Below are 27,178 nucleotides of genomic sequence, written 5' to 3' on the forward strand. Positions count from 1 at the left end.
CATGACTACGATCACATGTATACTTCCTCATTGAAAACAAGTCGGTTTGAACCATGGTTTGAACATGTATACACGGTTAGTGTTGTGCTTTCTCTCTGTCGCTGTGCGTTTGAACACTGCTGGTAAGTGGTTTAAATCATTTGGAAACAATTATATTAAATCATTTGTGCAACTGCAAATCGATTCGGATTTTAAATAGCCGAAAACGTGTTTATTTAAAAGCGTGACTATGAAATCAGAGTAGCAAGTTAAAGTTACTCTACGTATCCAACGACCTGGTTCATATCGTTACTGATTTGACACATTAGCTAACTTTGTCATTAAAATGTCTTCTTATCGTGAAGAATCCCTGACTTGTTTAGCTAGGTACATTCTGAGCAGATGTGCCTGAAAGAGAAATCTGTCACTTACCGCCGCTGCACTTCCCACCGGTATTTCTCGATATAAGTGTGCTGACATGGTAACACATGTCTACGGACAGGCACTCATCAGTGATAAACGTTAGGACAGTGCAACATCGGCATTGCTTGTATCGAAGTTGGTGCTATGTAGCAATTTGGAAGCTAGGCATATTTTTCATTATTTCCTAGATTTTATTTGTAAGGCACATGTATGTGTTTATTTTATTTTCAGACGAGTTCCGCTTCGCCTCGTATTATGGCGATCACATGGTGCTCCAGAAAGCGCCGGAGCGAGCCGTGCTGTGGGGGTATGGGGCAAACGGGTCCAAAGTCAGTGTCACTGTCACTTCGGGAGAAGAACAAGGGAGCAGAGCTGAAAAAGCTGCGTATGTGCAAAACGGTGAGCAGCCTGTAGACGCGTCGGCTTTACAGTGTGAAACAAAGAGGAAGCTGACAGCTTATTTCCACTAACCACACTTTGAAAATGCCTGCCAGTGACATTTGCAGTCTATTCATTGCTGCAGAAATGTATTGCTGTTAGTTCCTGCATATCCAACACTTATACCACCTGTTTGTGGAAGACTCTCGCTCTGTTGAGGCCATCTTTAATGTGCTGCATGTGCGGAATCAGGGCCCACCGTGCGCTCACGCTGTTGGTCCCCTGGCTGTTCTGGCAGGAGTATGGAGGATCACCCTGGACCCGGTGCAGGCCGGGGGGCCCTATGATGTGATTGCTGTCCTGCAAGGTTCTGCCGACCCCCCGGTCACCTTGACGGATGTGCTTTTCGGGGACGTGTGGCTGTGCGGGGGACAGAGCAACATGGCCTACACTCTCTCTCAGGTAGCACACTGTCCCAGGCTGCCCCCTCCTCTAGACCTGCACTCTCTCTCAGGTAGCACACTGTCCCAGGCTGCCCCCTCCTCTAGACCTGCACTCTCTCTCAGGTAGCACACTGTCCCAGGCTGCCCCCTCCTCTAGACCTGCACTCTCTCTCAGGTAGCACACTGTCCCAGGCTGCCCCCTCCTCTAGACCTGCACTCTCTCTCAGGTAGCAGACTGTCCCCTCCTCTAGACCTACACTCTCTCTCAGGTAGCACACTGTCCCAGGCTGCCCCCTCCTCTAGACCTGCACTCTCTCTCAGGTAGCAGACTGTCCCCTCCTCTAGACCTACACTCTCTCTCAGGTAGCACACTGTCCCCTCCTCTAGACCTACACTCTCTCTCAGGTAGCACACTGTCCCCTCCTCTAGACCTGCACTCTCTCTCAGGTAGCACACTGTCCCCTCCTCTAGACCTGCACTCTCTCTCAGGTAGCACACTGTCCCAGGCTGCCCCCTCCTCTAGACTTACCTCTCACCTTTCACCTCTCACCTCTCACATGCTGGGTGTGACTCTCACTGGGACCCGATCTCACGGTCACGTGCCTAGGTCATGCGTTAGGTACGTATTTTAGGCATGCTATTTTACTATGTGAGGTTCTTCCCAACTCGGTCCTGGAGTACCCCTGTGTATGCTGGTTTTTGTTCAAAGCCCAATTGCTGCCAATTGCAAGCTGTTAATATTTCGTAATGAGGTGCTTTTCATCTTAAAATTGATTATTTCCCTTTAACCACATTATGCCAGAAATAGCTTTGCATGAAGAATAGAATGACCATGTTCATATTGTGCTTATTACAGTGGTGTGTGGGGACCCCTGGTTTAAATGTCTGTTACAATGTGTCTGTATGTGAGGGAAACCAAACCTGAGCTGTAAATGTTGAACATGCAACCTTTCTGCAAATGTTAAAGCAAGATTGCTTTTTATTTTCATTTTTTACTGTTTATAAATTATAAAAATGAAAAGGGCCCTGTGCAAACGTTTGGGAAACCTTTTAGATTATTCTTTGTTACTTTTTAAAAAGATGACTACTAAGGCCCAGACCCAGGTCATTTACTTGTGAGGGCTTAAATGGTGAATGATTCCAGGGCTGAACTTTTTATTCTGAAGTAACTCCATGACTTATAAAGTATCCAGTCGCTATTCTGTCTGGTGTTAACAACCATGGCTTCCTCTAAACAGTTTTCCAAAGATATCAGAATGAAGATGATTCATTTCCACCAAGAAGGAGAAAGCTACATAAAACTCAACGTTTCAAACTGCCTGTTTCCACTGTTAGAAACATTATTAGAAAATGGAAGATAAATGGAAGTCAAAGGTTTGGAAGACCAAGAAAATGTTCAGATGAGTGTATATTATCATATTGTGGAAGGCAGAATGGATTCCACCAAATATCAAGAAATTCTAGAGGCTAATGGTCGAAGGTCAGTCCAGACATTGAAGTTGAAGAGCAAGACAGTGATCCAAAGCATACCTCAAAATCAACAATGAAGTACCTCCAGGAAAGACGGATGAAGTTTTGGAATGGCCACCACAGTCTCCCGAACTTGAATATTATTGAAAGTCTGTGGAGAGATCTCAAATATGCTGTGCATGTACGGAGGCTGAAGAATATTTCTAGAGCTAGAGGTGCCAGGAAGAATGGGGAAAAATTCCAAAAGTGAGAATTGACTCTTGGCTAGATACAGGAAGTGTTTGTAAGCTGATATAGTTGTCCAAGGTTATGAAGAACAAATTGACAGGGTTTTGCACATGGCCTTTTTCCTTTTTTATTATTTTGAAACTGTAAAAAAATTATATTAAAAGTAATCTTGCTTTAAAATTTTAAGAAATGTGTCATGTTTAACCTTTGTAACATTTAGAGGTCAGGTTCGCTTTTGTTCACCAAGATATTAATTGCAAAAGGCTTTTTGACCAGGGGTGCCCAAAGTTATGCCTACGACTGTACAAAAGAAGAAGTAAACTAAAAGACGGAGGTTAACTAATAGGCTCATACTTGGATAGTTTAACATGAGTTTAATTACATTTAAGGAAAATAATTACAAATGAATCAACACAATGCAGGTTTGCATTGTTATCATTTGCTTTGTCTTTGAGTTCTTCATCATCTTCCCAAGCCCCCCCCGCTCGCTGGAGCTCGTTGATGGTTCTGTTTAGGTTGAGTCCGTTTGGATCTTGGGTGCACTAATGATGAAATATGAAGGAAATTAGCAGGAAATTGTATTTAAGAGCCAGAACAGTGGTTGACACGGCGATATAGGAAGTTGAATCAGAACATTGCACACTTTGTTTTCACAAGATTTCCATTCTCAGTGGCTGCAACAATGGCTCTTGGTTCATGTGCACAGTGTCAGAGCATGTTGTGATTGCGCAGGATAATGCACAGGCTTTACATTTTTACATGCGCTGAGCAAAGTGTGGAATGTCACCGGATGAACAGAAGACATGTTTACCTTTAAACTATAACGTTTATCATTATGGTTAAACTGCTTCTGTCCTGCAGGTGTTCAATGCTTCAGACGAGCAGGCCCTCGCACCCGAATACAAGCACGTGCGAATCTTCATGGCCGCATTAGAAGTCAGCAATGAACCTCTGATGGATCTTCCCAGGGCAGCGTTGGCCTGGTCTGTCCCCTCTCCAGGTAGAGGTGTTTCCATGTTCCAATTTGTGAATTCAATAGGTCTCCCACAAATTGAGTCCCATCGCTGTTGAAATGAGTCTGAATGATTAGAGTGCATATTCCGGGCAGTAATGCACAAATACTTATGTTTCTTTTTATTTTCAGGAGCAAACACACACATGAGCTCGCACATATGCTAATACACAGTCATAATAAGTGAAAGTACTAGAGCGTCTTCAGGGTGAAAATACTAATGCAGGAGAACCCAGCATGGAGGGGATGCCTGACGTAGACTCACCGTGCAAACTCACACAACACGGGAGGCGGCCACTTCCACCAGAAGTCCGTTCAATGTTAGTTTTTCTCCTGAGGAATGTGGTTTATGATTATGGTTGCTTATTGAATATCCCAGACAGTAAAACACTTTGATGTGAAATGGACCAATTATAATATAGAAACGACAGATACCTGCACAACATCCCTGTGTTCGCTCACAATGGTCCAAACACTGCCGTATAATCCTGCCTGGTTCATCGTCTCTCGTTAGCAACAGCTTCCCCACCACAATGTCACAGTGGAACGCTATTACCACTATTACCATTTGACTGTATGCTGAACTGGATCGCGTATGCGACTCGTACCAAGTTTTTATGAAAACGGAAGGAATTCTGCTTTACGTGCACAGGAAAACCGTTTTTTGTGACTTGGTGTTCGGAGCACGGTGAGTTCATGTTAGCCTGGTGTCAGACGCCACGTCCTGTCTGGCAGCAGTGTGACCCTTAGTAATGGGATGCTGTTTGTCTGATGTGCCTCTCACAGAGCTGTTGGGAGGTCCGGCCTTCACACACTTCTCGGCAGTGTGCTGGCTGTTTGGGCGGTACCTGTACCAGGTCCTGGGGTACCCGGTGGGGCTGGTGGAGTCCTGCTGGGGGGGGACCCCTGTGGAGGCCTGGTCCTCTCCCCAGGCCCTGCACAAGTGTGGCCTGGAGAAGCAAGAAGAGGTGGACAGCAGGTGATGACCCACAATGCAATAGAGCTGATATGGCCTTGTATGGCAAGCCTGCACTTCTCTGATTCACCATTGTACTCCAGCATGTTGAATTTCAAAAGGTGAATATGAGGTTAAAGTGCAGGCAGTCAGCTTCAGTTTGCAGCAAGACAATTCAATCACCAAAAATGTAAAACCAAAGGAGATTTTCAGGGCTGGCAGAACATCACTGGGACAACACCCAGCATCTGGTGGTATCAATTGATTGCAAAGGATTTGCAACCAAGTATGAAATATAATGACTTCAGATTCTGTTAATGTATCCAATTACATTTGTTCTCAAAAGACTATGTATAAACACGGTTGTAATTGGAACACAGATCACCCAAATATACACTCACTGAGCACTTTTTTAGGTAGACCTATATACCAGCTTGGTAATGCAAATATTTATCTTGCCAATCATTTGGCAGGAACTAAATATATAAAAGCATGCAGACATGGTCAAGAGGTTCTGCTGTTTTTCAGACCAAATGTCAGAATGGGTAAGAAATGTGATCTAAGTGACTTTGACCTTTGGTGATTGTTAGTGGGTAGTTTGAATATCTCAAACTGCTGATCTCCTGGGACTTTCACGCACGAGAATGGTGCAAAAAACATCCAGTGAGCAGCAGTTCTGCGGACAAAAACACCTTGTTAATGAGAGACGTCAGATGAGAATAGCCAGACTGGTGAAAGCTGACAGGAAGGTGACAGTAACGCAAATAACCACACATTACAACAGTGGTATGCAGAAGAGCATCTCTGAATACACAACGTGTCAAACCTCTTGGATAGTGGATAGGCTACGGCAGCAGAAGAACAATAAGTAATAAATACCTAATAGAGTGCAGGATACAGTATGTGCTGGCTGACATGCTGACTTCAGTCCCAAATCCAACAGCTGAGATTTCTAAACAAGCAGCCTCACCAGCACACAGTTCAGAGGACAGGTTGTTGTGAGAGGGCCTACATGTATGACTAATGTTTCTCAAATGCAGAGAAAAACAAACAAAATTCATTTTAAAATGTGTGTTGATACTATCCTATCTTTCCATTCTTAATTCAAAGCAGTGTTGCAGCTCCTTATGATGCCCACAGTAGATGTGTTGTTGTATCTGACCTTGATTTGGCTCCATAGAGATTGTTCCATTTGATCAATATACTGTCTGCTACTCTACTTTAATAGTTTGTCTCACTGGAGCTGCTCCCACGAGTGTAACATTCACATACAGGAAACTGGCAAAATGAAGGAACCCCAGATCATAGCATCCATAGTTTTTTGGTTGTTATCTGTCGAAGACCTGTTCCCCCTGAAACGTCCTCCTCTACTGTTCCCCCTGAAACATTCCTCCTCTACTGTTCCCCCTGAAACATTCCTCCTCTACTGTTCCCCCTGAAATGTCTTCCTCTACTGTTCCCCCTGAAGCATCCTCCTCTACTGTTCCCCCTGAAACGTCCTCCTCTACTGTTCCCCCTGAAACATCCTCCTCTACTGTTCTCCCTGAAACGTCCTCCTCTACTGTTCCCCCTGAAACATTCCTCCTTTACTGTTCCCCCTGAAACATTCCTCCTTTACTGTTCCCCCTGAAACATTCCTCCTCTACTGTTCCCCCTGAAACGTCCTCCTTTACTGTTCCCCCTGAAACGTCCTCCTCTACTGTTCCCCCTGAAACATTCCTCCTCTACTGTTCCCCCTGAAATGTCCTCCTCTACTGTTCCCCCTGAAACGTCCTCCTCTACTGTTCCCCCTGAAACATTCCTCCTCTACTGTTCCCCCTGAAACGTCCTCCTCTACTGTTCCCCCTGAAACGTCCTCCTCTACTGTTCCCCCTGAAACATTCCTCCTCTACTGTTCCCCCTGAAACATCCTCCTCTACTGTTCCCCCTGAAACGTCCTCCTCTACTGTTCCCCCTGAAACGTTAGCAGTCCCGATAGGGCATGAAGCTCTTGCTGAGCCTGCCCAAAGAAATTCATTTTAAGTCAATTTTATTTGTATAGCGCTTTCCACAAAGACACTTTACAGTATAACAGAAGGGAAGCGAAAGGGGGAAATAAGGCCCTAAGATTCCAGATAGCACGTGAAGCAGACACGTGCTATCTAGAGAAACCCTCAAACAGTGGTGAGAAAAAGAGGAACCCAGCTATAGGGAGATGCCCATCCTCCACTGGCGTATAGGTTGAGATGGTAACGGTTCAGGTATTAAACTAGCAGTTAAAGTACAAATTCCACATGGAGGGAATTGCCAATCTGTTGTATCAAAGTCTTTGAGATTCCTTCAAATGGGTGACCGTGAGAATACTGGCCTGTTAATTGCTTAATTAGCTCAGGAAGCACTCCACTGTGGAAGCAACTGATTTTTTCCTTTATTTTGGCAGTTATCTGTATATACCTGGCACACTTCCTCATCTCCTGGAAGGGATGTCTCAATTTATGGTTGCATGGAAAAACTCCGTTCTCTGGAATGCTATGATACACCCTTTGCTGAACATGACCATAAAGGGAGCCGTTTGGTATCAAGGTGAGACCGTAGCCTGTGGGTCTTTCCATGTAGAAACGCCCACATAACACACATTTCACAACAATTGAATTTGAGAGGTGTTCAATTAATTTTTTTAATCAAGAACTGTGAAACTTCATTACAATACTTACTCAGCAAAAGATGAAATCAGAATCTCATGTCATGCAGTTGCTAAAGCAAATATAGTTTGTCTTCATCACCTCTGGTGTGCCAGGTATTTATGGTTTGGTTTTGGTCGGTGGATTTGGTCAGTTAACCATAAACAGCCTTCTGTCCATCACAGGTGAGTCAAACACACGGTACCACCTGGACAAGTACTCCTGCTCGTTCCCCACCATGATCGATGACTGGAGAGCGGCGTTCCACCTGGGCTCAGGAGGACAGACCGCACCAGACTTCCCTTTTGGATTCGTCCAGGTAAACCTCACCTCTGCCTCCGTGCCTGGGCCGGACCCAAACAGAAATTCCTCCAGGTAAACCCTGGCCCGGTTTTCCATGTGTTGAGTGAGTTTGAGAAGCCTGGCAGTTCTCTTCTGACGTCAGATACAGGAATTACCTTTTTAGAGTCCTACAGGTATGTCTCCCACCTGCCTTTGGGCTAAATAACACTAGTTAACAGGTTGAAACTTAAAAAAATAAAATAAATACTAGATGGATAGGTATCTGAAGAACTATTTGTGGCATGTGATATTGAGGTGTCTGTTTTTCCTGGCTAGGTGTGCAGATGCATTTCCATTCTCATGGCACAACTTTTCCAAACTGCTAGCTTACCTTGCTAAACACTAGCGGTGTAAGTAAGCTAAGAGAAAGAATAGAGAATGTGTTTTCCCTTTTTAATTGTGGCTCTGAAACCTGACCCTTCCCCCTGTAATTGTGCTGGTCATCCCCAGATCTCCACCAATGTAAGGAGCTCGAGGAGTGAGGGGTTCCCACTCCTGCGCTGGCACCAGACTGCGGAATACGGCTTCGCCCCAAACCCGCGCATGAAGAACACCTTCATGGCTGTCGCCCTGGACCTGCCTGACGACAAGTCCCCTTGGGGCAGGTAAGGGATGGGGGAAATGGATCAGACTCGGGCCGTGTCATATGAGCTCTACCCAACAGGTCCTCCTGAGTCTGTCCACCTCTGTTCTCCATGGCATGAAGGGACCTTTGAGTTTGAACGAGTGGTGACCATGGGACAGAGTCCTCTTAAAGCGGGTCTTGTGTTGCAGTATCCACCCGCGGGACAAGCAGGACGTGGCCTATCGGCTGACACTGGGGGCACGAGCCGTGGCGTACGGTGAAAAGGGCGTGTCCTTCCAGGGCCCATTTCCTGATTCAGTCCAGCTGATTGGAGACAGCATCAACATCACCTACAATCAGCCAGTCTCTGTTACCCCCACCAAATCTGCGTTTGAGGTAAAGCATCAACATCACCTGCACTCAGCCAGTCTCTGTCACCCCCACCAAATCTGTGTTTGAGGTACTTTTCTTATTTTTTGTGCACCACTTGATTTTTATTTTTGCTAGCTATCTTTTACTTTTACTTTATTTATTTTATTTTTTATTTTTTACTGCCAAACTAAAAACACGTTCTTGTTTTTTGGGGGGATATGATATGCCAATGAAAGGTATTTTCAGCATCATCAAAGATCATCTCTCGGTTCATCTAGATAACAGCATTTTTCAGCGACCTCAGCTTCTTGCCCTCGCAGGCCTCCAGCGCCAGGTGTATCGGGCTGTATGAGGCTGGTCCTGCAGCCCACCAGGGTGTGCTTAGTAGTGTTTAGTACATATATTTAACAGAAGTTTGGATGTTCCCATTTCTCCTCACAGTCTCCCATTTCCCACCCAGATCTGCTGCACCGAAGAAAAAAAGCCCTGCAACGGCAGTTCAAAATGGCTGCCAGCTCCCACAATGCAGTGGGGGGAGAGATACGTGCAGGTGTCTGTTTCCAGGTGTGAGAGTGTGGTGTCGGGCCTGCGCTACGCGTGGAGTGACTGGCCCTGTGAGTTCAAAGCCTGCCCAGTCTACAGCGCCGACCGAGGGCTTCCCGCCCCGCCCTTCACCCTGAACCGCTGGCCGCAGCCCTGAAACACAGAATCACTGTTTGTGCAGATCGGTGCTGGGAATGTAAAAAATCTGACCAGTAAAACAATAGTGCAATGCTTCAGTTAAGAAAAACGAGATCAGTGGCTACATACACTATGACACTTTATCAGTTTAAAATTGTACTGTAAGATGATTGTATGAATGTTCTCACCTTATGAGAGCCTTCAAGCTATTACAATGCATCCTGTATATTCAAATATCACATAAATCTTTTTTTTTTTGATATTCAATAAATATGGAAATACCCGGAAATACCACATTGAAAACAATAAAATGATATTTTAATAATGTGTTTGCCATAAGTTATTAAAAATGCAGTCCAAGAAGCAGAGCCCTCTGTGTTTTACCCACACACAGACAGTGGAATCTTTTTATGTGAGAAATAATATTTTTATTCAGAAAATCTGGGGAATGCAGAAATGCCACAATTAGTAGTTATTACAGTTTTTTACAATCGTTTTCACACTTGTCTCAATACCATGTCCACTTTTTCAAAACTCTTCACACAGTGTGCTTTTGAAACACACACCTGAGCACATCAGTTAACCTTTGGTGCAAAAGGCACTTCAACCACCAAAACACTTAATATTTCACCCAAAAGTGACTCTTGCTGCCATAACTATAGCGCATGCCTTCTCCCATAAGACTACTTTGTCACTCAATGTACAATGAACTACAAAACACAAACAACTTGGAGCATTGCTAAATACATATATTATGTTTCCCTTTCCTCTATTTTTGCATCCACAAATATTTCAAGCCAAGCAGCTAAAGAAACTTCTGATCTGTTGGTTTGCCTCTCACAATAGATGTCATGACTAAGTGTGCTAAATTTACAGTAAACTGTAAATGAATGAATGTTTTACTATATTGGAATCCCAGAATCCCACATTTTTACTATGTAACAAATCACAAAAGCAACAGTATTCTTCAAAGGGTTTACAGTATTTTGACATTTGTTCTCACAGTGCAATATACTGTAATTCAGAAAAGAAAAATACAATACAATCAATTACTCAAAGTACATTACAATCAATAACAAATACATACCAAAAAGCAATATTTTCACTATATACAGTAATTTGCACATGTATTGTCTGCCTATCAGTATCAGAAGTCTACTGTTGGCCTGGCCCATCCATCCTGTCCTCTGCATTTGGCTATAGATTTTCATCAACATCATATACCTTCATAAACTTCATATTGTTCCTTGTCTCAATACCATGTCCAACCTTCACATATACCTTCATAAACTTCATATTGGTATCTGAGCTCCTTGACACCCTCAGAGTTCCTGTCAAAGGGAACTGTTTCATCCTGAATGGTTGTAGTGTCAATGTTTGGAAATATGTTGTTGTCTGCGATTATGTTGTTGCATATTTCTCTTAGCTTGATGCTGTTATTGACAATGACCATCCCAACTATTGTATCCTCCTGTTGAGGCGTAAACATTCTTTCCCTTCCCCCCTGTGTGAGGTAACCGCTGGGTCCTGTAGTGAGTCAAAGACAAATGTGCACTGATACATCTGCTTTTTCTGGAGACTTCTGAAATCACAGTACTGCTGTAATATACACATCAATTGAACTTGGTTTGGTTGATGCTCTTCCGCGACGTCTTCTTCCTCTGCCTCTGGCTGCATCCATTTTCCCCACCAAGGCTAAAGAATGCAAATGCCAATCCAAAGGTGGCCCCTTTTGTATATGTGGTAACAGGGCACAAACAACAAACACCTTGGTAGGTTGTTCACTGAAATGACAGCCAGATGTTTCAACAGTACATATACAGCAGAAAAAAGTGGAAAAATCTCTTCAGTGACAACTACATCTATATTTTCCCTATATACATGCACATTTCAATGCAAGTATGATAACTTTTGTATAGATGGTAACAAGGCTGCAAACAAAAAAATGTAATAAACTGAATAAACTTTCTGCTCAAATCAGAATGACCTGTCTTATGTATTTCAAGCATATAGTTTCATTTTTCAGAATTTTTCAGAATTTTATTGGGTTTTGAACTGAAAGTTAACTGTTTTGAACAGAGTATCTAAATGTCTGCAAAAGTTGCTGTATTTGTACAAACATTTGCTGGTAGTGAACACTGACTGAGAGAGGTATTCATGAATTTTGGAAGAAGTGGTGATTGAATGCCTTTAGTATGAAAGCAATGCAAAAATATCCACAGTTTAGTTCACATAGTCTAATGATATGGTGAATGTGTTAAGTGTTTTGAAAAAGTGGACATGGTATTGAGACAAGTGTGAAAACGATTGTAAAAAACTGTAATTTTTCTGCCAAAATGCAGCATATTTCCTTCCACAATGATCAGAATTTTATTGGGTTTTGAACTGAAAGTTAACTGTTTTGAACAGAGTATCTAAATGTCTGCAAAATTTGCTGTATTTGGACAAACTTTTGCTGGTAGTGAACATTGACTGAGAGAGGTATTCATGAATTTTGGAAGAAGTGGTGATTGAATGCCTTTAGTATGAAAGCAATGCAAAAATATCCACAGTTTAGTTCACATAGTCAAATGATATGGTGAATGTGTTAAGTGTTTTGAAAAAGTGGACATGGTATTGAGACAAGTGTGAAATTCTGCGGTTGAGGAGAGTGGTATTGTCACATGATCCTGTGCTCTTTTACAAATGCATGGGGTACAGGGGAGTTTCAGCCCTGTGCAGATCTGCATATATATACATATATACATTATGTTATGTATCAATATGGGTGTGGTTTACCACCATAATGCTAATGACTCCCACACCTTTGACTTGAAATGAAGACCACCCAATTTTTAGGTCAGAAAGTATTGGAACGTGACAGACGGGTGTTTTCCTGTTGCCTAGATGTGTCCTGTTAGATTGATTGGTTAAATAATAAATAGTTCTGAATGTGCACTCTTAGTTTTAGCCTTGGGTTTTGCCTATGAAGACTGCATTTGTGTTAGAAAAGATAAACCAACATGAAGACCAGAGAGCTGTCTTTGAGAGAAAGAGATAGCTTGTACAACAACTTGGAATGTCCTGAAAAATAAAGAAACTGCTGGCGTACTGAACAACAGACATCAAATAGGTCGACCAAGGAAAACAACAGCAGTCGATGACAGAAATATTGTGAGAGCTGCGAAGAAAAATCCCAAAACATCAGTCAGTGACATCACAAACAATCTCCACAGGGCAGTCAGTGACATCACAAACAATCTCCACAGGGCAGTCAGTGACATCACAAACAATCTCCACAGGGCAGTCAGTGACATCACACAATCTCCACAGGGCAGTCAGTGACATCATACACAATCTCCACAGGGCAGTCAGTGACATCACACACTCTCCACAGGGCAGTCAGTGACATCACAAACAATCTCCACAGGGCAGTCAGTGACATCACAAACAATCTCCACAGGGCAGTCAGTGACATCACAAACAATCTCCACAGGGCAGGGGTAAAGGTATCTCAATCAACAGTTTTAAGAAGACTTAGAGAGCAGCAATATAGAGGCAATACCACGAGATGCAAACCACTCATCAGTAGTAAGAATCGAAAGGCGAGATTGCAATTTGCAAAGCAGTACAGAGATGAGCCACAAAGGTTCTGTAACAAAGTTTTATTGACTGATTTATAGACCAAGATTAACCTCTACCAAATTGTTGGAAAGGCCAAAGAGCGAAGAAAGAAGGGATCTGCTCAGGATGCCTGTAAAAGCATCACAAAAGAAGAATGCAACAGTTTGGTGATGTCAATGGGTCGCAGGCTTGATGCAATTATTGCAAGAAAGGGATATGCAGTTATTTATTTTCATTTACTTAAATACTGTCTGTTCCAATACTTTTGCACGCCTAAACATTGGGTGGTCTGACACCAGAGGTGCTATATTCTAAGTAGTTTAGGTATAAATACCAAGAAATAAAAGCTGAAAATCTGAACTCGTCTCGTGTTCAGCTTATCTCAAACCCAAATGTATTCGGTGTATTGCAAAAACAAAGGAAATGGCCTTGCTGTTCCGATAGCGTTCCTTGCTGTTCCAATAGCGCTGTTGGAGGTGCCAGTAGCTAGCTAGTTTTTCTTCCACCTTGTAAACGTCTACATTTGCGGGTCAGGCACTCCGAAATAATAAAAATAATTTTATGACACCATAAGATGCAATAAAGAACACATAATTGGCTCGTGATATGATTTACATATCTTACAGCGTTTTCAGGTGACGAGCTGTCAGGACAGCCACGTGATCTTCTGCTCAAAACAGAAGTTAGTTCCTGATCTGAAACAATTAGGCTACAGGCTTGAGTTGACAATGTGTGAGCGAAATGTGTTCAGCCTGCTCTGCGTAATTTTTGCATTGAATGTTGTTCGTAAGTATTTTCTATTTTGCAAAATGCATAATGTTAATTTACTGTGCGTGCTCTTCACTATTGCAGCACGGTAGAGAGATCTGTCGGAAACCGGTAGCGTAAAATGTTGCATTCGTTGATGTTGGTTTTGTGTGAGTAGGTTTTAAAGAAGGAATATAAAGAGGCGGCATTCCTGTCAGCTACTCTGTGATTGACGTTGTGACTGTTGCTGTGCTTTTCCTGTTGAATACGACAGTAATACGCCAATTAATTTTTCTGTTTATAAAATATAAAATATATATTAACTATCTTAATCACAGAGAATTCACTTTTAATACAAGAATAGGCTAGGCATGTCGGAGAAAATGTTGTTTTGCTGGAAGGCAAGAGACAGAGTTACAGGGTCTGTTCCTCTCGCAGCATTGCCTTCTCATGATTTTGAACACGAAAATATTTTCTAATATTGCTTCTATTGTTGTACAGTATAGCAGGGATCGCAGTGATGTTTCCGTTCCGGTTAGCACTTCATATAACCAAATAGAGCAGCTGATTATAGCCTTCTCACGCAGCCTGAATCTCTGCTCTGAACTGGTGACTGATTAGAAGGTGGACCCACAGACCAGCACACCCTGTTGCTCGGGCGTACCCATTTGGGGACCGTCATTATAAAAGTCCCTAACGTAAAATGAAGATGGCAGGGTGTGTCCTTTATAACAAAGAAAACTAATTTGATGGTTTTGTACCGCCCTCTGTTTGGTTTCTTGTCTGTTTGAAGTGCTTTTAAATGCTGTTTGGCTGTTTCAGGTGCGGACGTCCGCTTCGCCTCCTATTATGGCGATCACATGGTGCTGCAGCAGGCTCCGGCTCGTGCAGTGCTGTGGGGATATGGGTCAGACCAGTACAAAGTCTCTGTCATTTTACAAGGAACAAACCTCTACCACACAGCAGATGTGTATGTGCAAAACGGTGAGCAGCCTGTGGGTGCCTCTATCTTTTAGTGTGAAAGAAAGGGGAAGATGACATTCATCACATGACACTGGGCTTTGCCTCCTTGGTTTAAAAAAACCTGAATGTCCTGCCAGACAAGCAAGACTAAATCTGCAAGCCTCTGTGGAAGGAATTTGACCATAAGAGATTGTTATGGGCGGGGGTTGCTGGTTAGCGTACAGCCCATTTCTTCAGATTCCAAACCAAAAACTACCCCACTTACTCACACACCTCCCCTCAGCTCCCAATAAATACCACATTCAAGTTCATGAATAATGTTGTGGGTTTCCGGGATCGGGCTCACACAGTGCTGATCATGATGGGTCGTCTGTGTCTACAGGGGTATGGAGGGTGACTCTGCCACCCACGAAGGCCGGTGGCCCCTATTCTGTGAATGTCTCCCAGCAAGGTTCCCAGGTCACCTTGACAGACCTGATGTTCGGGGACGTGTGGATGTGTGGAGGGCAAAGCAACATGTACTTCACTGTTTCTCAGGTAGTCACATTTTATGCTTTTCTCTTGACTGACAGAGGTGGCGCATTTTAGGATTGTAAGTGTCAGGTAACCGCATTACTAAGACACGCCCATCACAGCTATGGCCACCTTCCAGGTGTTCAACGCATCAGCTGAGATGGCCCTCGCACCACAATATCCCAACGTACGAATCTTCATGGCCGCCTTAAACTTGAGCCAAGAAGAGCTGATTGATCTGCAGAAGGTGCAGATGCCCTGGTCTGTCCCCACTGCAGGTAAAGGTGTTCTTTACCTTTCTCTTATTTTTCCAGTGTTTCCAGTGTAAAAAGAAAGTAGGTCGACACATAAAAAGTGTGATTACATTGCCAACACAACATTTGTAAAATAAGACTACTCCTAATAATGGTTTGCAGTGGTGTAGGCTTATAAAATGAAAGACAAAACAGATTAATTCAAATGAAATAAAATTAATAATAATTAGGATAGGCGGTAGCACTGCCGCCTCACAGCAAGGAGGTCCTGGGTTCGAATCCCGGTCGGCCGGGGCCTCTCTGTGTGGAGTTTGCATGTTCTCCCTGTGTTTGCGTGGGTTTCTTCCAGGTGGGTTTCTTCTTTCCTCCCACGGTCCAAAGACATGCAGGTTAGGCTGATTGGAGAGTCTAAATTGCCCATAGGTATGAGTGTGTGAGTGAATGGTGTGTGTGCCCTGCAATGGACTGGCGACCTGTCCAGGGTGTATTCCTGCCTTTCACCCAATGTATGCTGGGATAGGCTCCAGCCCCCCTGCGACCCTGTTCAGGATAAGAGGATTAAGATAATGAATGGATGGATGGATTTAGGATAGGATGGTTGCAAAAATAGATCCATTTGATCTTTTTCTGGGTTTTTCACTGACAGGTGTATTTGTGCACTGTACCAGTTTACCACCTCTACCTGGTGTATTATGCCAAATAATTGCTAGTATGAGGGTCACAGTTGATCAGTAATTATATAATTAGCCATGTGATTGTGACAATTCAATGCCTCCATTACTGTATGGGAATTTAGATCATAATGCAAGTTGAAATCATTCTGTCTCTGCCATGTGCCCAGGTTTCCCAATGTATGTTTACTAACAAAGGACATAACTTATTTGTTTGTCATCCATAAACAGATTAAGTGTCAAACCTGTCTGGTAGAGACGAGCAGCGATGTGCTTTGACAGGATGTGTTTCTAATCTGGCTTGTACAGAACGGGTGGGTCACTTCTCGGCAGTGTGCTGGCTGTTTGGGCGGTACCTGTACCAGGTCCTGGGGTACCCGGTGGGGCTGGTGGAGTCCTGCTGGGGGGGGACCCCTGTGGAGGCCTGGTCCTCCTCCCAGGCCCTTCACAAGTGTGGCCTGGAGAAGCAGGAAGACGTGTTCAGCAGGTGATGTCATGGGACCAAACAGCTGACTGATTGACTGACTGACTGTCTGACTGTCTGACTGACTGACTGTCTAACTGACTGTCTGACTGTCTGACTGACTGACTGACTGACTGACTGACTGACTGACTGTCTGACTGACTGTCTAACTGACTGACTGACTGACTAACTGACTGACTTGTCGTTCTAATCAGTCTGGTTTCGGTCTGGTTCCTGTTTTGGACACAGCAGAACTGGAAAATAAACATGCCACAGCTACATGCGCTACAGTATGCTGTATAAAGCAAGAATTCAAGTTGTTTATGCTGCACCCGCAGTGGTGGTTATGTGTTTAGAATAGGCATGGTATATACCGTTGGAAAGCTTGCATTGTCCTCTATAGTCCTCTGTGCTCAATCAGTCCAGTGCAAAACTCCCGGGTCGGGTATTAAACACATGACCAATGTAAATACAGACCCCCACATCCTTTTTGCATGTATTTCTCTATTGGATTGTTCAAGACAAGAAATGACCACTGAATCTGGAAAGGGACATTTATACATGTAAAAACAATGGTAAGATTGTCTACGTATGTATTCCTTATTTAGTCACAGATGTTTATAGTCTAAGGAGGTGGTATAATTACACAAGAATTTCTGGTTTATTTTCCTATTCAATGAGGAGAATATTAGAAAAACCCAAAAACACCCAAAGGTTTTCTTGTTGCTATGATAGAGTAAAAAATGTTGGTGGTGAAATGTTTGTGCATCCTTGAGTTCATGCTCCCAGATAGACGTCATTGTCCAGTGTAGTTGCACGTGACTGGGCAGGGGGTGCTTGTTAACCGGCCGAACTAGGGGACAGTGGTCGCACCCGTATTTTGTTTACTTTTTGTGTTTCGCTTAGGAATGAATCTGGAACAAAACCTTGTTGCTTCCTGTCATATTTTGGGTGCAGGAGTTCTGTGTCTGAGCTGAGCAGTGTCATGGCTCTGTCACCATGGTCACTAGGGGGCCTCTGTTGACCCTTGGACTGGGCTGGAGCTATAATGCATTAAAATAGTATTGTGTGACTTGCCTGTAAATGGCTGTACACAAAAACCACAAAATGTGATTTTGTTTTGTAGGTGGATTGATTATTTAATGTGACAGCCATTATTCAAGGTGTCAAGTTCTGTGAACACAACACAACCTAAACACCATCTGCATGTTTCCAATGGCACTGGGCTCAGCCGTGCTCAAGCCTTTCTCATTTCTGTCTTGCAGTGACTCTTATACCTCTCCAGACGACATGGGACCAGCACCAAAGAGACAAAACTCAGTGCTCTGGAATGCCATGATCCATCCTTTCCTCAACATGACAATCAAGGGAGCCATTTGGTATCAAGGTTAGGGTACCGAGATGCTTCTTCTATATATAGAATAAAGGTTCTGCTTGTCTGTTTGTGACATTTATTACATTACATTACATTAATGGCATTTGGCAGACGCTCTCATCCAGAGCGACGTACAACAAATTGCATACCCATAACCAGGGATAAATGCGCTGAAAGACCCTAGAGGGAAGTACAATTTGAATTTATTTATTTATTTATTTTTGAACAAACAAATAAACAAACAAACAACAAAGCAGAAGTGACTAAACTTAACTATCCAAACACTGCTTACCTAGCCAACTAAAAATACCGATACACAAAGTAAATCACAGAAAGACAACAATTAAGGTTCACAGGGAGGCAGGGAGGGACAGGGAGAGGTGCATCTTGAAGAGGTGCGTCTTCAGTTTGCGCTTGAAGGTGGGGAGAGATTCTACAGTTCTGACCTCAACGGGGAGTTCATTCCACCACCGTGGAGCCAGAACAGACAGTAGTCGTGAGCGTGAGGTGGAGGTTCGGAGAGGGGGAGGTGCAAAGCGGCCTGTGGAGGCTGAACGAAGAGGTCTGGCAGGGGTGTAGAGTCTGATGATTTTTTGTAGGTAAGCTGGGGAAGACCTCTTAACTGCTTGGAAGGCTAGCACCAATGTTTTGAATTTGATGCGAGCCATGACAGGCAGCCAGTGGAGGGAAGTAAGCAGGGGGGTGACATGTGAGTATTTGGGAAGGTTGAAGACCAGACGAGCTGCTGCATTCTGGATAAGTAGGAGGGGTCTGATGGCGGACGCTGGGGGGCCAGCCAAGAGGGATGTTATTATTCTGTATGTTAACTTAAATTTTCTATTAAATGAAACAAACACTTGTTATTCAAAAAAATGGAAAAAGGACCAGTCTTGAAAGCAAAATTAATTTTGGTGTGAATTGTGGTGTGACTGTTTTTTCATTTCTCCTTGGTGCATAATTAATTGCCCAAGTCTATGGACAGACATGCAACTGCTTGACATCAGTGGGGTTTCTTTTCATGTCCTTGGTTCTCCTTTTTTCATCTTAAGAATGAGTGTCATTATAAATGTGTTGCTTTGACTGGCCCAGGTGAGGATAACGCAGCATACCACCTGGAAAAGTACTCCTGCTCATTCCCCGCCATGATCGATGACTGGAGAGCGGCGTTCCACCTGGGCTCAGGAGGACAGACCGCACCAGACTTCCCTTTTGGATTCGTCCAGGTAAACGTCACCTCTGCCTCTGTGCCTGGGCCGGACCCAAACAGGACCCAAACAGGCAAGACCAGCATTTTTGTTCCGGCTCCTCCTTTCCACGACAACTGCACTTATACGTTTCTCAGTTCAGCTGTGGAAATGGCAGTGAAGTTAACTCTGCATCCTTTAAATTAACGTTTTCCATTTTGCCTCAGGGCTCTCAAGCTTGGCCTTGTCTGTGACAGATTCTCAAAAAAAAATTCTCAAAAACATATTACTGGACACCATTTCAGTGCATAGTCATCCTATCATCATGAAACTTTTCAACAAACCTTTACAGCATCACAAATCACATTGTTAGATCCTGAAATTTCATCATTTTACTTCATGTAAAATTTCAAATGGGAAATTACTATTGGGTACTGGATATATTAAAATATAAAATGGGTCAAAACAATCTTCAAACATGTCTTATTTAGAATCTGAAAAAAAAAAAAATCTTTCAAGGACCAGAACAATGAACCCAAGAGCAAGACCACAGGTGACGAAGGGGGTGCAGGGGTCAATATGCAGCAAACAGTAATGACTGAGATTAGGCAGTTCGAAAATGAGAGTCCAGGCAAAGGGTCGATACACAAGCAAACAGGTTAAGTAGGGATAATCCAATATGTGGTCGATGTCACAACGGGCGGTCAAAAAAAAACTAAAAAAAAAACGAATAGCCAAACGTCCAAACATGACGGGTCTGATCAGAACAAAAGGGTAAATCCAGAGACGGCGATCCAATACAAAACCGGTAGAACCAGAAGTCAATCAGAAAATAAAACTGGAGAGTATGGTCGGTACACATACCAATTTGCCAATAAACTACAGGGAGAGGTTTATATACACAGGTAACGAGAGTGAAATGATAATCAGGTGTGCGAAACAAGCAGGAAGTGGGAGACAGGTGAAACAAATGACAGGGAATGAATGAGCTGACAGACAGACTACAGTGTGCACAGAGGGTAACAATAAACGCAAACGCTAAGGACTTGGACAAAAACAGAAAACACAGAACCTGACAATAACAGTATCTTACTTGGGTCAGAATATAGACTGCTACAAAAATTTTCAAATTTGTAATTTCCGCCATCTTGAATAAAGTATGCAAGTGAGCTCATTTAATACATTTTGGCAGAATTGATCTTTTCAAGTCCATACCTCATGAAAATATGTTTGTACCTCTGAAGTGATCTGGAAGACCAAAGATGTGTTTTTGGTGGAACCTAACCAAGCTACAGCTTCAGTTGCCAGGCTGATTGTGAAGCCTTTTTTGTAAATCGCAGTTTACAAGATATTTTTTTTTTGGTTGGTTGGTTGATTGATTGATGGACTGACTGACTGAATGTCTGATTAAATTTTTTTTAACTGGTGCTGCTGGTGTGCTGATAGTTCTGGTTCGTCCCCAGCTGAGCACATGGAAGAAGACTGAAGACGGTTTCCCAGTTCTGCGCTGGCACCAGACAGCGGACAACGGCTTTGCTCCAAACCCGCGCATGAATAACACCTTCATGGCCGTCGCCCTGGACCTGCCTGATGAAAAGTCACCTTGGGGCAGGTAAGGGGTACAGAGAAGTTCATATCATTTTCTATTGGAAACAGATCTGAAGTTCTGAATTTGGGCTCATGTAATTATCATATATCAATATACTCAGTGAGCACTTTATTAGGTATTTATTAGACTAGATTTTTTTCTGCTGGTGTAGCTTATCAACTTTGGCGCGTTGTCTATTCAGTGATGCTCTTCTGCATGCCACTGTTGTAATGTGTGGTTATTTGTGTTACTGTCAGTTTTGACTAGACTGGCCCACAGAACTGCTGCTCACTGAATGTTTTTTTTGTGCTTTTCACACCATTCTCTGCAAACAATAGAGACTGTTATCCCAGGAGATCCACAGTTTCTGAGATATTCAAACCACCCTGTCTGGCAGCAACAATCATGGAAGTCACTTTGATCACATTTCTTCCCCATTCTGATATTTGGTCTGAAAAACAGCTGAATGTCTTAATGTCTGCATGCTTTTATGCATTTAGTTGCTGCCGCATGATTGGCTGATTGTTTATTTACATTAACAAGCTGGTGTAACTAATTAAGTGCTCAATGAGTGTATATCATGTATTCATGAAGCATTCCTGCTTATTGAAGTACTACTTCATGTTTTTACTGGACACTGGCTGTCACATTCGTACAATGGGAGCATCAAATGAGTAAAAGGAGGTGCTTTTCAAGGGGGTAATGTTGATGGGGCGTCATGTTGATGTCGTAGGCATATTAACCATGCGCCCCCTGTAGTTTTTGTGTGTTTGAGAACGGCAGTCTCAAGGCGGTGGATTTTATTGATTTTATATTATATTAGCTAGCCAGCTAAATGATATGGTTGAACTTGTTTTGGTTCAGCAGTTTTTGGCTGTAGCAATAGGCTACTTGCTAATTCCTTTGCTGGCTAGCAAACTTGTTTTCTTCCCTGGAGAGCAGTTATGGGCATTCTGTAAGTGGACCATCTCTGTTGCAGTATCCACCCGCGGTTCAAGCAGGACGTGGCCTATCGGCTGACACTGGGGGCACGAGCCGTGGCGTACGGTGAAAAGGGCGTGTCCTTCCAGGGCCCATTTCCTGATTCAGTCCAGCTGATTGGAGACAGCATCAACATCACCTACAATCAGCCAGTCTCTGTCACCCCCACCAAATCTGTGTTTGAGGTAAAGCATCAACATCACCTACACTCAGCCAGTCTGTCACCCCCACCAAATCTGTGTTTGAGGTAAAGCATCAACATCACCTCCCAGTGGTGTAACTAAACTGCCAGGCCCCGGTGCAAATTGTACTCTGGGCCCCCCTCCCTCCCCTTCAATAACATCACCCACATGCACCCCTGCAGTGTGCATGCACCAGCTATTCAGAACCACAGACGGTAGACGAGGCACAGGGATACGCACTAGCACTCATTTAGAAGGAAATCATCAAAGGAAATCACGCAAAATTATCCACCAAGCCAATCTACGGGACCAAATTCCTGCCTCTGTCATTTTCAATTGAAAGTATGGATGACCCACTTAATCTCTCTTGCTCTTTAAGCAGTTCTTTAAAGGTACAATAGGTCATTTTGGACTTTTAACGGTCAAAAGAGGAATAGCAGCAACAAACACCTTCAAACCACAACACTGTTTTTCCCTCCCCCCTCTCTGTAAACACTGACGTTGAAACATCATTGGTTGTGGCAATTAGAACCAATTTTCCACCAATAAGCTTGAACTATTTTTTAGTTATACAATGTTTTGGTAGTGTTGGCCCATCAACTGCATATTATGAAACCCGAATTTAAGGACTATAAACACAGGCCACTCACAGTGTAAGTCAACATGTCAGTGAGCCTTTTTCAATGATGGGAAGGGATTTACAATGGTCTTGTAACAATGTTTGAACACAATCTTAACTGTTGTACCATTAAGTTTTTAGAAAGAGTGTTTGGCTCTGGTGACAGTCACTCGTATGGTGAAATTGAGAATCAACACAGAGGACACATCGCCAAAGGCAATTGCTATTTAAAGAAAAAAAACCTTTGCTGCTTTTTCCAGTTCCATGTTTTTACTTTTATTTTTGAACAAGCCCAGTTCAAAGCTGGCCAATAATAGATTGTCAGAAACAAATAGTTTCCCACAAACAGACAATAGAAGCAACCATTTTTTTATTTGTCCACCTCTTGCAACATTACCGTGTCAGTTATTTGCTCTCCTGCCAAACAAAAAAATATGAAAAACCCGTTGTTGGTTTCTAACCATGGGGGGATATGATATGCAGATGAAAGGTATTTTCTGCATCAGTGAAGATCGTCTCTGGGTTCATCTAGATAAGTCTCGTTCAGCAGTCTCGTCACCGACTCACAAACTCCAGCACTGGCCCCTGTCATGTGTGTTTTCACATCCAGTCATGTATAAAATTGTTGTATACCACTAGTATGGTGCTGTTTCAGGCGCTGAGGCTGCTGCCAAATCCACCCCAGAGAAGCCCCACATCCATAGTCCCTGTGGTCTCCTCCACTGTAGGCCTGGCCAGCACTTTACTATGCTTCACCTTTTGTCACCAAGTGTCTCCCACGTCCCACGTGCTCGTGTTTTTTCCCTCCCTGTACACATATATTTAACAGAAGTTTGGATTTCACTTGTTCCCATTTCTCCTCACTGTCTCCCATTTCCCACCCAGATCTGCTGCACCGAAGAAAAAAAGCCCTGCAACGGCAGTTCAAAATGGCTGCCAGCTCCCACAATGCAGTGGGGGGAGAGATACGTGCAGGTGTCTGTTTCCAGGTGTGAGAGTGTGGTGTCGGGCCTGCGCTACGCGTGGAGTGACTGGCCCTGTGAGTTCAAAGCCTGCCCAGTCTACAGCGCCGACCGAGGGCTTCCCGCCCCGCCCTTCACCCTGAACCGCTGGCCGCAGCCCTGAAACACAGAATCACTGTTTGTGCAGATCGGTGCTGGGAATGTAAAAAATCTGACCAGTAAAACGATGCTTCAGTTAAAAACAAGATCAGTAGCTACATTCATGAGTTATGGAACAAGTAAAAGCAACGTTTAAAACAGTAATATAACATGTCATCCGATGGAGAGCTTTATACCTTAAAATGCACACTCATCTTACACCGATAAGCAAGTGGAAACCATCTAAGCCTGCAGTACAAGGACTCAGATACTGCATCAGTAGATTTACAATTTTAAATGATTGGCGTGGACCTTTTCATTGGTCTGTCTAAGCGTCACTACCACATTTTCCCCAGATGGACAAGCAGTAGTCAAAGTGAGGCAAAATAAAGCTGTTAAAAAAACTATTTTTAACATTGCGGAAGAAAATGTTGGATGTGTGAGAGAATGAACTCCATACTCCTCTGTGTTTTACACACACACAGATGTTGGATGTGTGAGAGAATGAACTCCATACTCCTCTGTGTTTTACACACACAGAGATGGTAGAATTTCTTCAGGTCATAAATTATATTTTTATTCAGAAAATCAGGGAATGCAGAAATGCCATAATTAAAATTGCCCCAAAAAGAGTCGGGCGGGACACTGGCGTTAAGTTAAATCATTTCAACACATTCTCAGATAGATATATAGATACTCAACACCAGTATCAAGTAACGTTAGCTAGTGCCATGTCTTTTATATAATTTGTATAGATATATCGATTTATCGACAGATTGTCTCAAATTAATTTATATAGATAGATAGGCTAGATAGATGTTGATATTTGATGTTGATGTTGCACTTTTCCTAGTAGGTCGGAAAAACTTGACTTCCGAGTAGGGTTGTCACATTTGATTTGTGAAAAACCGGGACATTTGACGCGCCATTATCCATTCAAAAATGCTCTCTTTTTGCCTAGTCTTGAGTTGTACGTTGTCTGTCTTTTTCCTTTCTTTTTTAATATAAATAAATAAAAAATAAATCAAAGTATTACGAGAATACCTATAGGGTAGTAGCTAGCTGAACTTTCCTACGGTGGGGTCGTTAAAGTGAATGCACGCGCCAGAGTGACAGCCCGTGCAGTTGCTAGGTGAAAAGGTAAACTTTCGTATTTCTGCTACCAATTAAAAAGAAGTATAGGCATATGGCCCAAATTCAGAAAAATCCGATTTTATTTGGAACTCCGATATTTAGAAGTACTACAAAAAACCGGGACAATTCGTGTCCCGGGGAAGAATAGTGGCAAAACCTTGAAGGACGTCAGGTCAGGCCAATCACTCGGAAAGCGCTGTGACATAATAACGAATTTCACTTTTGCATAATAAGGGTGTTAAACCAAAAACAGACTATTTAACAATCTGCAGAACTGTATTATGATTACGTGTTTTATTAAGTGTTTTAATTTTACTAGACACATTTACCGAATACACATTGTTTTTTCGTGAATAAGCATGTTAAGCACTGTCCAATTTTACCAAAAGGTGTTTGGTAAAATGGGACAATAATTTCAGCTAAATTGGGACACTTGTTTTAAGCGTTAATAGTTGCAATACGATGGCAATTTTATCAATTATGCAAATCATTCATTTATTGTAATTATCTTTGTATTCACACAACACCTGATTCCTTATTTTACTAAGTTCAGCCCTTCTATAAGATATCATTTACTATGTCCGATTGTGCCTGAGTGCCAACCAAATCTCAGCCCTTTCGCCTCCCACACAGACGTGGGGGTATCTCCGGTTAATCCGCTCACCTCGTATTGGGCTTGCGGAGGTCATGTGGGTTATCCACTCCCGAGCGTAATGCTGAACTTCCACTTCTGAAAATGAATGTCCCAATTTACCTTACAAGCTGTCCCCTGTTACCTGAACATGCCATCAGTGTGAGAGAAAGGGCCTTGGTGCGTTTGAAGGTTAGTAGTTTCTAAACAAGTATACTTTACAACATAATTTCAAAACAGAAATAGTGCAGAGATCCGTGATTCCAAAAACTAAATTGGGGGCCCTTGTGAACCACAACTGTGGATTGTGCACTAAATAGCAATATGAATTTACCAACTACATGAAGTAGATATTTCTAAATTAGTTTGATGGGCAATCTATGAGATTGTTTGAGGGGATTGTTTGAAGGGAGGATTGTCTCTGGATAAGAGCGTCTGCCAAATGCCAATAATGTAATGTAATGTAATTATATAGCCTACATTTTCTGGGCTGCGTTTCCCTAAGCCTTCTTAACGTTATGTCGACATTGTACCTTAAACGGTACCTTAACGTTTCAGCGTGTTTCCCGAAACATTCTTAGCTAAGTTAACCTTCTGTAAGTGATACTTTCGTAGGGTTGGTCTGGACCACTCTTAGCTGCTGTTAGTTCATGATCTGAAATAATTAGGCTCCAGTTGACGATGTGTGAGCGAAATGTATTCAGTCTGTCTGCTCTATTTTGCTAAATGCATAATGTATGTTTACTGTGCGTGGGATAGCTTGCTCACTAAAAGTCCTTTGCTCTTACAATGATATTACAACAGAAATCAATAATCAGTACATTGTATACTCAAAAGATAGGGTAATCTACAGGCAATCTGTGAGATTGTTTGAGATTATAGCCTGCATTTCCTGGGCTGCCTGTTTCCAGAAATATTCTTAGCTAAGTATACCTTCTGTAAGTGATACTTTCGTAAGGTTGGTCTGGACCACTCTTAGCTGTACCTAATCGATGTTGACAGATCACTCCGCTAGTGGCCACCACTGTTTCGACCGCAAGCCTCTGAAATCAGATGTTGCTTTTAGTTACATCTCAATCTGTTAAGCAATATGTACACTAATAATTCTACAGTTGTAGTTGGCTAATAATGTTTCTAAAATACCAAATTAATGGGAGTGTTTTCATGCAAATAATAAAATTGTACATTACGATGGATGCACTTTATTGAACATGTAGCCTAATTGCCTTTTAAATTATATTTATAAACCAATATTTCCCACTCTGTGGGCTGGAGCGATGTTTAACCATAGTTCTTTCTTTGTTTTATTGGACACCGTAGTCCTAAAACTAGAAAATAGTGTTTCATTATTCAGTGCCACCTCCTCTAACAATATCTCCATTTAATTTTCTGTGAAGCTGTGGGACCGCTTCTTTCTAAGTTTTTTTTTTTTTCTTCTTTTTTTTTCCTATGTTCTGGTGTTGGTGCGTTTTGCTTGTTGGTGCGCTTTTATTGAAAACGTCAGCCAATCAAAGAAAATAGTGAATTACACCGGTAAAGTGACGGTGCTTCTAGCAAATTAACCCTGATTTAAAAGTTATTTAAGGCACCTTGACAAAGATATTAAAATAATGTAAATAAAACATGACATGCGAAAGAAGGCTATTACCAGGTGGCGTAGTG

General features: G+C 42.7%; 2 protein-coding genes across 2 annotated transcripts; both read left to right on the top strand.

Moving 5' to 3' along the window:
* LOC133108170 (sialate O-acetylesterase-like) lies at positions 1-9,833 on the top strand. The gene is made up of 10 exons (XM_061217607.1): positions 1-122; positions 634-801; positions 1,079-1,242; positions 3,783-3,921; positions 4,720-4,912; positions 7,308-7,450; positions 7,734-7,867; positions 8,341-8,495; positions 8,665-8,851; positions 9,288-9,833. Exons 1-10 carry the CDS (start codon positions 65-67, stop codon positions 9,525-9,527), a joined length of 1,581 nt encoding a protein of 526 aa, XP_061073591.1. The 5' UTR covers positions 1-64; the 3' UTR covers positions 9,528-9,833.
* A 3,938-nt stretch (positions 9,834-13,771) lies between these two features.
* On the top strand, positions 13,772-26,633 carry LOC133107974 (sialate O-acetylesterase-like). The gene is made up of 10 exons (XM_061217337.1): positions 13,772-13,897; positions 14,681-14,842; positions 15,204-15,358; positions 15,474-15,612; positions 16,569-16,746; positions 17,988-18,109; positions 19,187-19,320; positions 20,745-20,893; positions 21,849-22,035; positions 23,537-26,633. The coding sequence occupies exons 1-10, from the start codon at positions 13,840-13,842 to the stop codon at positions 23,774-23,776; spliced, it is 1,524 nt and encodes a 507-aa protein (XP_061073321.1). The 5' UTR covers positions 13,772-13,839; the 3' UTR covers positions 23,777-26,633.
* Positions 26,634-27,178: the final 545 nt, after the last annotated feature.

This window comes from Conger conger, chromosome 13, assembly GCF_963514075.1.
Source record: "Conger conger chromosome 13, fConCon1.1, whole genome shotgun sequence".
NCBI classification, from domain to species: domain Eukaryota; kingdom Metazoa; phylum Chordata; class Actinopteri; order Anguilliformes; family Congridae; genus Conger; species Conger conger.

Bases quoted from the DNA above. Each gene is read 5' to 3' on its own strand.
- LOC133107974 (XM_061217337.1), top strand. From the start codon at position 13,840: ATGTGTGAGCGAAATGTGTTCAGCCTGCTCTGCGTAATTTTTGCATTG. The intron at 13,898-14,680 runs GTAAGTATTTTC...TGGCTGTTTCAG, and splicing joins TTTTGCATTGAATGTTGTTC to GTGCGGACGTCCGCTTCGCC. The intron at 15,613-16,568 runs GTAAAGGTGTTC...TGGCTTGTACAG, and splicing joins CTGGTCTGTCCCCACTGCAG to AACGGGTGGGTCACTTCTCG.
- LOC133108170 (XM_061217607.1), top strand. From the start codon at position 65: ATGTATACACGGTTAGTGTTGTGCTTTCTCTCTGTCGCTGTGCGTTTG. The intron at 4,913-7,307 runs GTGATGACCCAC...TTATTTTGGCAG, and splicing joins CAAGAAGAGGTGGACAGCAG to TTATCTGTATATACCTGGCA. The intron at 8,496-8,664 runs GTAAGGGATGGG...CTTGTGTTGCAG, and splicing joins GACAAGTCCCCTTGGGGCAG to TATCCACCCGCGGGACAAGC.